General features: G+C 40.2%; 1 protein-coding gene across 1 annotated transcript; it reads left to right on the top strand.

Moving 5' to 3' along the window:
* The first annotated feature begins 370 nt into the window (after positions 1 to 370).
* Positions 371 to 11,782, top strand: washc2c (WASH complex subunit 2C). The gene is made up of 31 exons (XM_041050091.1): positions 371 to 506; positions 1,960 to 2,103; positions 2,308 to 2,472; positions 2,630 to 2,698; positions 2,869 to 3,042; positions 3,153 to 3,246; positions 3,352 to 3,413; positions 3,517 to 3,573; positions 3,665 to 3,763; positions 3,905 to 3,989; positions 4,208 to 4,267; positions 4,386 to 4,510; positions 4,627 to 4,717; positions 4,808 to 4,861; positions 4,943 to 5,125; positions 5,224 to 5,366; positions 5,497 to 5,607; positions 6,138 to 6,230; positions 6,318 to 6,419; positions 6,530 to 6,637; positions 6,727 to 6,899; positions 7,043 to 7,166; positions 7,417 to 7,851; positions 7,996 to 8,124; positions 8,272 to 8,373; positions 8,529 to 8,603; positions 8,854 to 8,913; positions 9,453 to 9,680; positions 9,801 to 10,508; positions 10,604 to 10,775; positions 10,874 to 11,782. The coding sequence occupies exons 2-31, from the start codon at positions 1,960 to 1,962 to the stop codon at positions 11,017 to 11,019; spliced, it is 4,371 nt and encodes a 1,456-aa protein (XP_040906025.1). The 5' UTR covers positions 371 to 506; the 3' UTR covers positions 11,020 to 11,782.
* The last annotated feature ends 281 nt before the right edge of the window (positions 11,783 to 12,063 follow it).

Here is a 12,063-nt window from a genome sequence, read left to right as displayed (position 1 = left end):
GTCTCTTTCAGTCTAGGTGTCTTGCAGCTATGTAGGAGCGGTGGGGGGTCTTTTACATGTCAATGCCCAGAGGCCTGTTGTCTCATGGTCCATCTCATTCCTGCCAACAGTGTATTAAGTTTCTTCAGTTTCGAAGACATTCTAACTAAAACTCATACAGTCTTGAGGGAGTGAATGCGTAAATATAAAAATGAACAGCTTTGGACACAAATTAAGCACTTTCAGAACTCAACTTTAAAATGTCTGCTATAAAACTGATCAGTTGTTTTCAGGATGATCTAGTGAGCCGTTACCTTCGTCTCGGTTGTTGGTTTGTTCCACTCCGCCCCACTTTCACTGGGTTGCTATGCAACGACAGTCAGGTGACTGTCTGCAGACAGAACATGGCTGACCTGTCAGAAGACCAATGAGCGAAAGGCCAAATTTACCATAATCGATCTTATTTTTTACGTCGTTTCTGACCATAGTTGACCGTCGTGGACAGCAGTTGACCAGAGGCATTCAAGGTAAGCATGAGAGCGCTTACATTTGGGTGCATATATAGCTCTGTGTTACTTGGAACAGCTGAAGCTAACGTTAGTGTTACCTAGCTAAGTTGAGCTAGCTGCTAGCCAAACAGTCCCCGCTTTCTCTTCCAGAAGCAAGTCTGTTTCGAATGAGAAACCTAGGAGCAGGAAATAACATTTAGGCAACTTTACGAAGACACAACAAGTTGACCTGCACAAATTTGAAACGTTATTGCCAAAGCCAAAGTTAGCACGTTGTATCGCGAGTGTAGCAGTAAAACTACATTAGTTAAAATGAAGATAACGTTGCAGGTTAAGACGTAATTTATCTTTTGGTATATATTGTGGCTCTGGGAATCAAAGCCACACGCTAAGGTAGTCTCCCTCTGAGCCGGAAATCAGAGGTTCAGATTTGAACTTATTGTGTCAGCACTTGGTCTACTGACATTGAATCTGATCCGGTAGACTCGCACATGCTTTTATTGAGATTTTGTACCCACTATAGTCTGTAAGAAAAATACTTTCCCCTGACTAAAAGTACAACATGCAGTAGTATTGATATTGGCAAACACAATTATGTAGACATACTGTCACATCAATACATCACGCATTCGAAAACATTGGGGTGAATGATCTTCTGCCTGGTTTATTTAACAGCAGGGAAATTTAACCCTTTGGTTAGAGGGTAGTAGTTCATACTGGTTGTTCCTTGGTGGGAGGTATTGTGTATTATTTATGGTTTGGACTTCTTTTCACACTCCGGCCTTCAGGGAGGCGTTACAGGAGCGTGAGAACAAGGACAATTAGGCTCCTCAACAGCTTTCAGCCATCAGACTCCCCCCCCCCCCCGCACACATGCACATGATAACTTTAACTTCCTGGTCACTTTACTTGCTGTTCAGTTTATATATGGTTATGCTGTTACTCTTTGCTTGACACCTGAGTTTTCTTTTTAAATGACTCTGTACATATTTAGCTACTATTACTTTTACTTTTTTCTTTTTAAATTATTCTGTACTTATTTAGCTGCTATTTTTTTTACTTTTTGTAAGATCTGTTGTTTTTTTTATAGTGATGTGTGAAGGGAGAGTGGCAAAAAAAGAATATCATTGCATAGTGTGAACAGCTGCTTTGTACTGTGCAGATGACAATAAACCTTTTGAAATTGAAATTTGAAATTTTGACAAAACATTACAAATTTGCAGACGACAGTTTGTTGTGTATGTCTAAAGTTGCCTAAATGTTCTCCAACAAGTTTTTACATTCAGACAGTCCCTTCTCTGTTCACTTTGAGCAGAAATTGATGCAGATATACAAATTAAAGCGTATATGTGGGATATATTATTACAGTGTTTCTTTTAGGATCTTCTCTTTATGATTTATTAATGAAAAGTGTTTAAAAACCCCTTTGAATTATTAATAATATTAACAACAACAAGTGATCTCATTGCAGATGAGTGGTTTGCCGGAGGGAATGGCAAATGGCCCAAGCCAGAGTGAACACTTAGAGAAAGATGCTCAGATTTGGGAGAGACCCTGGACTCTGGAAGAGATGCGACAGAGCAGTGCTAATTGGTCTTTAGCAGCTGACTCAGGGGTAAGTCAGAAATCTCTTCCTCAACTTTGATATAGGCTCAAAAGAAAAGTAAGATCATCATCTTTACTCGCAAAGCCAGAGAAAAGCTACAGAAACGCTTTAGAAATCAAGGTAATTGAAGGGATTGTGAGATGTGTTCTGCTTTGGTGTGGTGAAAGTAACTCTGCAACTGTTGCTCCATAACCGTTTTCTTTCTCTTCGCAGCTCTTCCTGTTCCTCCAAGACTTCTCTCAGAGAATGCTGTCAAAGACACATGAGATTGAAAAGCAGTTGGACAGTCTGATCCGTGATACCAAGGCCACAGACAGCTGCTTGCACTCTGTCTTTAATGACTTTCTCATGCTCTCCAATACACAGTTTATAGAAAATGTAATGCATATAATTTAAATATTCTATATATATGACTACAAAGTATATCTTGCTTTGTTTTACTTGTTATTCCATATGATATCTAAGAACATCTTGTGGCATCTTTTGTTGCCTGTCTTGTAACAAAAACATCCTTCTTGTTTGTGTCCTGATGCAGAGAGTGTATGATGAAGAGGTTGAAGAAACTATGCCGAAGGCTGATGCTTTGGAGAAGCAGCCTGAGCAGGTATATCAAATTTATTGTTCCTGCTCTTATCGTTTGCTGGCATAGAAAACACAGACACTGATCAGTATAACCCTGAATTATGTGTGTCGTTATTATTATTTACTGGATAATGTGGCCACATTAACAATTGTTACAATGTCCTGTGCCTTTTATTTGTGTTTTGTCTTAAGGAGAAGACTCGAGAGCAGAAGGAGGCAGAGTTGATCCCTAAGATGCAGGAAGCTGTGAATTATGGTCTGAGAGTACTGGAGTCGGCCTTTGAGCATCTGGACATCAAAGCAGGAAACTCTGACTCAGAGGACGAGGAGATCACTGACAGAGTGGAGGCCATCCTAGAGCCCAAGGTGTGCTTAACACAGCATGGAAGATTACTACAACTACAAATGAAAGTGATAATACATCTTTCCATTAATGTACTTTAACTTGTGTGTCTGTTTTTGTTCTTGTCTTTTAGGATTTATATGTGGACAGGCCACTTCCGTATCTGATTGGTTCCCAGGCCTTCATGGAACAAGATGATGTTGGACTTGGTGACCTTTCAAGCGATGGTAGTAAACTGATTGCAGCCTTTTCAGGCACTTTGCATCGGCCATCAGCACTGACACAATGTATTATTCATTTCCCTCATTGTGTGTGTATGATTCTCTTTCCAGAAATGTCAGTTGACAGTGACAGAGACAGCGTGATTGAGAGTGAAAATGGCCAAGAAGCAGTTGTAAGACCATTTTTCTTCTGCTATCACAGCATTTGTCAAGGTTTTTAATCTTGCATCTTGTCCAGAAAAATCTAAAACCTTGTTGCATTTATTTATTTAACAGCATTCAGATGATGATTTTAATCAGGAGGAGGATGAAGGTCACAATAATATAAAGACGGTAAGCTGGACGTCCGTTTTCCCACCAATTGAAGATTGCATTTAAACTGAACAAATTTGTAATTTTGGATTGTTCTCCCACACTCCCCCAGAAATCATCCATTTTGAGTTATGAGGATGATGATGAGGAGGAGGAGGAGGATTCTGACATATTTGGAGAATCAGACAAGGATGACGATGACGACACAAAGGTATGGCTGTTAAAACTTTGCTCAGTTAGTTTAGGGGTAGCTTTCTTAGAGGCGTATTTGTAATTTCAGGCAGAAAACATTGAGATATGTCGCTGCCGCATGGAAAAACATCTGCTCTGCTTGTTGTTATGTCACATTCAGAACACAGGCCCATCGTCCTTTGCTGATGAGCTGGCAGCTCGAATCAAAGGTGAACCAGTTAACAAAGCAGAAGGAGATCGTGCATGTAAGTCCCTGTCATCATCGAACAGCTGGCAGTGTATCATATTAGCTCACTTTGAATTTTCTTTTTTTTATGTTCCTCTCACTCTTCATATTTAATTTTAGTAAAAAGCATCAAAGTTTACATTTGTGATTGACACTGAAAACATTTCCGGGATGAGTGCCATCACTGCATGTGCATGCTTATGGATATTTTCTTTCTACCATGTCATGTCTTGGAAGCATTGACATCTAAGAAGAAAAGTAAAGGCAGAAAAGAACCAAAGCCTTCAAAGTCACAGGGTAGGACGTTCATTCATTCATCATCTGTGCAGTTCAAACTTTTTGTTTAGCTTTATCTACACAACACATGCATCTTTCCCAGCATGTTGCTCAGTACTGTTTGTGCACATTTTAACAGCTGTTGAAGACGACAGTGATGACATGTTCAAGCCACCAAAGATGGAAGATGATGACTTCTCCCCGTTTGGAGGGAAAAGTGGCCTCTTCAGTGGAGGGAAAGGACTGTTTGACGATGATGATGAAGTACATTAAACTAAATGTCTTTCAGTACTTCCTCTGGTTCAGGCTAATTCCACACTGAAGAAACTCTAGACTGACAGCAGATTTTTATTTGTGCTGTATTATCTTTTGCCCTTTAGGGTGATCTTTTCTCTGAGGCACCAAAACCTTCTGTGTCTGAAGAACAGAAAGCAATGAATGAAAGCACAAAAAGCACAGCTCAAACTGCAGGTAAGGCAGCAATATAGGTAAGATATGTACAGACAAAATAAAAAAAAGTCGAGTAGCAGATTGTTGCATAACTTTTCTTTTCTGTCCAAGAATCTGGCAAACCTGTAAAGAAGATTCCACCAGGTGCTGTTTCAATATTCCCAGGTAATAGCAGTCACTTGTCTGTCACTATTTTTGAATCTGCTTCATCATCCTCAAACTAATCTAATCTCTTTCTCCCAACAGATAACAGCCTGTTCAGTTCAGGGAATGACTCCGATTCAGTTGGGAGCAAGGAAAATGGAACTCCAGTTCTCAAGGCCAGTGCTGCTTCCAAACAGCTTCCTGCAGGAGCCGGTGGGCTGTTTGATGACGAGGATGAGGATGATGATTTCTTCAGTGGGAAAAGTCTGAAAAAATCTGACTCTGGTAAGTGTGTGTGAGGATGGGCGCTGCAGTTATACAGAGTTCAGGTGGGATCCCTCACCTTCAAACCACTGTGTTATGTTTTTTTCCTTCTTTCTCAGCTGGAAAGGAGAAACCCAAACCCAAGAAGGCCATTGACCTCTTTGATGAAGATGACGAGGATGGTGACATATTCAGTGCACCAACTCCAGCTCAGAGCAAGAAGGAGGTTGTGGAAGAGCAGGCTAAACCACCGGAGAAGAAGGTAAAGATCAAAATATGAGTGTCTCACTCGTTGCTCACTGTATAAACACTTGTATGAATTACATCTATACATCTGTCTTTTTGTGGCATGTTGAAGAGTCTCTATGTTGATAAACGGTTGTTATGTTTAGATGCCAGCTGGGGCCATCTCCATGTTTGGTCCTGGGACTAAAAGCCTGCTCAGCGAGGGCCTGAAAAAACGTCAGCCGTCTACCAGCGAGGAGTCTGAGAAATCTGAGGAGGTCTGAATAGATCATTGTGTAACAACAAAATTGAATTTGGTGTGTTTTTACATGCAAACTGGCAGGTTTTCTCACCAGACAGGACTCCATTGGGCTTCAGTAATTTGCAGTGTGTGCAGGCTATCTAGCTTAAATTGTCAAAAGTCTTCCAATACACCGTCCGCTGGTTGACACGGTGTATTATCAGTTTTAAGCAACAGAGTTATGCCAGTTTTTGTGAAACACTGTTTTTATTTTTTGTTCTGAGTTCATGCTCTCTCAAACGATTCACAGTCTGATTTATCAGGCATGGATGCCATTAAATGATCAGACCTAGTTGCAGTCAGTATATTGATATTTGCTCATGTTGTAGTGCAGTCTGACAGTACACCAAATTTGATTTAGTTTGGAAAACACTGCTGGCTCTGGTTGAGCCTGCCCAGTCCTCTTTGCCCTGTACCAGTGCTAAAACTTCAAGTTAGAATAATAGAAAGCTGTTTATATTAAATTTCATTTTCATTTCCATTACATCTTTGTTTCATTTGTTTCAGAATGGGCCTGCTCTAGATGTTAGGAAAGCTGATGTCAAGCAAGCTGAGAAACCCCAGACCAGAGGCCTCTTCTCTGATGATGAGGATACACAAGTAATGCTTTCAAACTTAAGTGGGAAAAATAATAACATTGACAATGTGTATTTTAATTGCAATATGTATTTTTTTTCCCTTCTACAGGTATTTCCAACCTTTCCTAAGAGTCAGTCGAAAAGTGAACTTACAAGCCAGAGCAAAACCAGCAAGGCGCCTTTGTCACTGTTTGATGACGAGGAAGAAGAGGTGGAAAAAAACTATTAGATTATTTCACACACACGAACAGAATTGAATTAGGTTAGGCTTGTGTTTTTTTCTCTGAGTACATAACAATAATCTGGTTCTTCATTTTTCAGGATCTGTTTGCATCTGCAGCTAAATCGAAACCAAAACCTAATCAAGCTAAAGCCTCCACACCGCAACCCAGTAAGACTGTGTCCAGCTCCCTCTTCAGCGATGATGAGGTATGGCAATAAAAAAAATTATATTTTCCTGCAGCTTGCCAGTATGTAGTTGATTGTATAATATGACCCCATGATTTTGTGAATGACAGGACCAGTGGATTAGTTCCAAAAGTAATGCAACAAAGCCAGAGACCAAGACAGGAGGGATGAAGCCCAGTGCCAGCGCCCCCTCCAGTCTGCCAAGTGCCAAAATATCTCAGAAGAGCAGCCTCTTTGACAACGAGGATGATGATGACCTGTTTGCTCCAACAAAAGAGTCAAGGTATTTACAGTATTAATTAGAAACTGTGCAAAATCATGTATCCTCTCCGTTTAAAATTTTATTAAAATCACTTCATTGAATTAACACTTTTTAAAATACTCGCCAGGGATTCTTATCTTTCTGTTACATTGCTTTTTGAATAGTCAGAAGAAGCCTCAGAGAGTTGCACTGTTGTTTGAAGATGAGGGTGATGATGATGAAGATAAAGGATCCCTCTTTGGTGTCAAACCTGCTGTCAACACAAACACTGCAGCCCCAGCTGCTAAAGTGAGTGAACTTATTTTTTTTTTTGTAATTCACATTTGTAATGAAAAACAATTATGCTTTGAAGACTGCATAGAGGACCATTTAGATCTTTCAATTAAACAGAGAACATTTAAAAAAACAATTTGGCTTTGTGAGTTTGTCACACAACAGTGATATTTGAAATTAGATTCTTTGATAGTTATTTTTTTACACCATTTAATTTGCATTATCTCCTGCTGTGAGATTAAATTTTTTTAATGCTATTCTTCAGACACCTGCCGAGGCCTCTCAGTTGTCGTCCCAAATACAGAAATCAGAGGAGGTTACAGTTTCTAGGACAGCAGCAGAGGACAAGCCATCACAGCAGGAGAAGCCAGCTGCAAAGACTCCTGTGCCACTGCCATCATCAGCTTTGCCAGAGAATAATGAAAGTAAAAAGAAGCCTGCCGGAGCCGTTAGTCTCTTTGGAGGCATTGACATTCTTGACAGAAAGCAGACAAAAAGCCCGTTGGATGAAGATAAAAATGATGACAGCTTCCTCTCTAGGGATGGCCCGCCACCAAATGTTAAGAAAGAGGAAAAGAAGGAAGAGAAAGTTAAAGCAAAAACTGTTAGTCTGTTTGAAGATGATGATGATGAAGATGAATCAGATTGGAACGATCCCATTTTCACACCCAGTAAACCCACAGGCAGAAACACACTAAAGGTTTGTGTGATTTACAGTAAACCTAAGAATAGTGTGAAGAAGTCATTTACTGGCATTGTTATACAGTTTCTCCTGCTGTCAAGATATTAAAATATCCCTGTCTCTGTATTGTTTTTTTGTTTTGTTTTGTTTTGTTTTTTACAGCCCACAGATGAGCGACCACAGGCAAAGAGCACAGGTGTGTTCCAGGACGAGGAGCTGCTGTTCAGTCAGACGCAGCAGAAGGACAATGATCCAGATGTCGACCTCTTTGCCACCTCAGGGAAAACTGCGGTCAGTCTATTAGATAGTCTTATCTTTTTTTATACCTGTTTCTTTTCTCTCTATACGTAACTTGTTTTACTCAACTACATGCTAAAAATAAAATGTCCTCACTAGATGGTAAGCATACGTGACTGTGCTTTCACTTTGACTTTTTAGAGCTCCAAGCTCAGCTCAGTGAAGCCAGCAGCACAGAGTCTGTTTGCTGATGATGATGAAGATGACCTCTTCAGCTCCACCAAGCCAAAAGCTCCTCCTCCGGTAGCAATTTGATTATTTTGGCAGTCAGACCAAGGCGGATTCCTGCTTCCCAGCTTTGTGTATTTCATTGGAAAAAGATTCAGCTGTGTAAATTTTAGATCATCAGGAGAAACTTGATCACTCTCTTGTTTTTCCTCTTTCATTTGTATTCACAGAAAGTAGCAGAGAAGCCCAGTAAACCTGCTGACAGAGCACCGCTAGCAAGTCCAGAATCCTTGTCAGAGATTCAGGTGAGTCTACTATGAGCATATACAGTCAATAATGTTATGAACTGATTTGTTTTTTGAGGCCTTAAAGACACAAACCTGTGTGGCCATGTGGTTTTGATATAGGAGTAATTTTTGCTTTGTATTGTTTTTATACTTTTTGATACTTTTGATACATGTGCCTCATAATTTACTGCCTATTCAACGATAGTAATGTTTAGAGACTTGCCTTCATTGGATAAAATTCTGATCCTGCTGTAATCTGACCACACAGAAACCTGCACCAAGCCCTGTAAAACCTAAAGATTCCTCATCAAGGATTGGGAAACTTCAAGTAATTTTTTTTATATATATTTGTCTTTATTGAATCAGAAGTCTTCATTCCTGACATTTCACTCTGATTCCTCCAGAGGAAAGACTTTCCTATTCCCACCTACATGTTTTCACTTCTAAGGTTTCTTCTTTCTGGGCTTTTTCATATTCCAACTTTAAAAAATTGGCTATGACACAGCGGCATGACTATCGAAATGAAGATAATTCTCTGTTTTGATTTTTCTTATCTGGAAGAATTTGCTCGCTCTTTCTTTCAATTTCACTGGATGTTACTCATGCATCTTGCTCCTGCCTCATTTTCGCCCACAGTTCTGGTTTTTCATTTTCCTCTGAATGATCTGCTGCTTTGAACCACACTGAAAAACTTCATGAATAGAGAGTAGCTGAAAAGTGTAGTTTTGAAGCATAGAAATGTACAGGTATAGGATATTTTAATTAGAAAGTCAGTTTAATTAGTCTTTGGTCTGCACTCAGGATCCATGGTGTCTTTTCTGACTTGCTAAGTGTTTGTACTGGCTCATTTGTTCTTGTTACATTCAGGCCAATCTGATGATCAACCCTGCTGCATTGCTCCCTGGTGCTGCCCCCAGTTTGCCCGGGGCTGTAAGTGTACTCCCTGGCATGGGTCCTAGTTCCTCCTCTGGGGTGTCTAGCTCCAGCCTGAGCCCCAGCCCTGCCACAACTCCTGTAGGAGCCCAGACGGACAGTGAGGGAGGAGTGAGCTTCGACACCCCAGCCCAGGTTGCTACACTGCAGAGCGCACACAAGGTGGGCTTTTGATTCCTTGAGCTTAATATCTTTCTTACTTCTTGAATTCTTTTATTTGCTTTTTCGTTGCTTTGATTTCTAGTTTTTTTTTTTTTTGAGTGAACATCTTCTGTTGTGCAGAGTCGTGCCAAAGGTTCTTCACATCGAAGACCCCAGTCCAGAGCAGCGAGGCAGCAAGCAGCCCAGAGATCAGTGGCAGATAAAGAAGAGACCCTGGGTGGTGATGTTCCTGGGCCAAACCCCAGTCTGTCTGGTTTAGTGTTACCCCTGCCAGACAAATCCAGCCCGGCACGTGCCAGTCCGACACTACCTAACTCAGTTGCACCCACAGCTTTGCCCACCTCTTCACCTTCTCAGCCTCCACTCTCCGAAATCTCCCCCAGACCCTCTGTACTGACATTGCCAGTATCTACAAACCCTGGAAAGAAAGACTCTAGTAAGGACAGCCTCAGTAGCAAGGTGCTGCCGTCTTCTGATGAGGATGACCTTTTTGGCTCCGACAGTCTGTTTGAGGCAACTCCGGTCACTAACACACCCTCCACCAAACAAACTGCCAAGACTACACAACCCCAGACCAGTAGCGGGGCGGGATTGAAGAAGGACAAAGACAAAAGCACACTCCCATCCATTTTTGATGACAACACTAATGACCTTTTCCAAAAGGTCAAACCAAGGTCAACTACTAAGAAAGCCAAGGCCACATCCTTTTTAGAAGATGATGATGATGATGAGGACATCTTTGGAGTGAGCAACAGTTCCACTCCCTCATCCACAAGTAGCAAAGAAATCAAGAACAGCAGTAGTTTTTCAAAGCAGGACATCTTCCAGGTAGCTTGTTTCTTTGTTTGATGGTAATACAGTCCAGGTTTATCTCTGTCATCATAAGAATTTGTTTCATTTCTTTCTTTATCTTTCCTTCTCAGGATGAAGTAGCCACTGTGCCTAAAGTTCACAAGAAGCACAAAGAGAAGACCATTGATGCCAGCTTGTTCGATGACGACATAGACATTTTCGCTGACCTGTCAGACACTTTAAAACCAAAACAGAAGTCTAAGACAAAGGGAGAGACCAAGTCCATATTTGATGATGACATGGGTAAGAAACAATAAAATGCATGTGGGCCTTCATGTTTTTCAATCCACACTTCTGGCATATTTAACCAAATATTGTGGCCATCTCTCTGTTCTTTACAGATGACATCTTCTCACCAAGCACAGTAAAACCAGTGGCAAAGGCTCCCCAAAAAGCAAAGAAGACATCACCATCCCAGGAGACCAGTGCAGCATCAGATTCAAGCAACATATTTGATGATCCACTTAATGCTCTTGGTGGGAACTGAGCTGTCGTTTCAGAGTAGCCAGATTTGTACACTTGTGGAATGTGGATTCATTATTTTGTCAGTGTGCTCGTTGAAAGATTGGAGATCAATACACTGTTGATAGAGTATTTATTCATATAAATTCATATAAATGCTGTGGCTTATTTTTTGGGAGATAAAGACTCAAATGAAAATGATTCCAGTCATCTTCTAAAAGCATTTCCAAAATCATGTTGGCATCAGATCATATTCTGTAACAGTTATTATGTACTGTTAATCTTTATTATACATGATAGCACTTTATAAGCATATCATATGCTTAGCCTCAAAGCCTGCAGATATTAACAGTAAATTCTTTTGTTTGTTCTGAAGATGTTTATCCTTTGGCTTTGCCATGTTGAGATTCCATTTTCTTTGGGTTTGTGCCATATCATGGTTTTGAGAAATCAATGTGTTTACTTACTGTCTTAGGCATTTTGACAATGTTTTTATTAATAAGAAATTCATCCATTTCTTAACTTTGGCTGTGATGAAAAATGAAATTCATTTTTAATAACTAAAAAGAAACATATTTTATGCTATTTGAAATGTGTGATTATTTCCAATTTACTTGTTTTCATGTGTATTGTGGCTGTCTAGACTTACATATTGACCAGTGTCTAGTATGAGCAGGAAGCTTGTTCCTAAGAAAAGGAACTTTAGATCTGTGTTTATTACCACAACTTCTGTTTCAATGTTTCAGTGTTTTTGCTGAGGTTATAAAAACTGTAGCCTATTGTAGCTGCTCTTCTATTAGCATTTATAGAAACTCACCCAGTTGTTGGAAATCCTGTAACCTTTTCCACATTGGGTACATTTCAAAGCAGACATTTTGGCCAGAGATACAATTTTATTGTATTGGATGAAGAAGCAGCTTTCTAAAGTCTGCTGGCAGCCCGATGTCTTATATAAACTGGTTAGGGGCAAACATTTGTTGAACATACGGTGAATGTTTAAACCAGATATTTCCAAATATAACAACTCGTGCGAAAAAGATGTTTTTTCTGCGAATTTGCGTCCCAGTAT

Source organism: Toxotes jaculatrix, chromosome 11 (genome assembly GCF_017976425.1).
Source record: "Toxotes jaculatrix isolate fToxJac2 chromosome 11, fToxJac2.pri, whole genome shotgun sequence".
Taxonomy (NCBI): domain Eukaryota; kingdom Metazoa; phylum Chordata; class Actinopteri; family Toxotidae; genus Toxotes; species Toxotes jaculatrix.
This window is presented reverse-complemented; position numbering and strand designations above follow the sequence as displayed.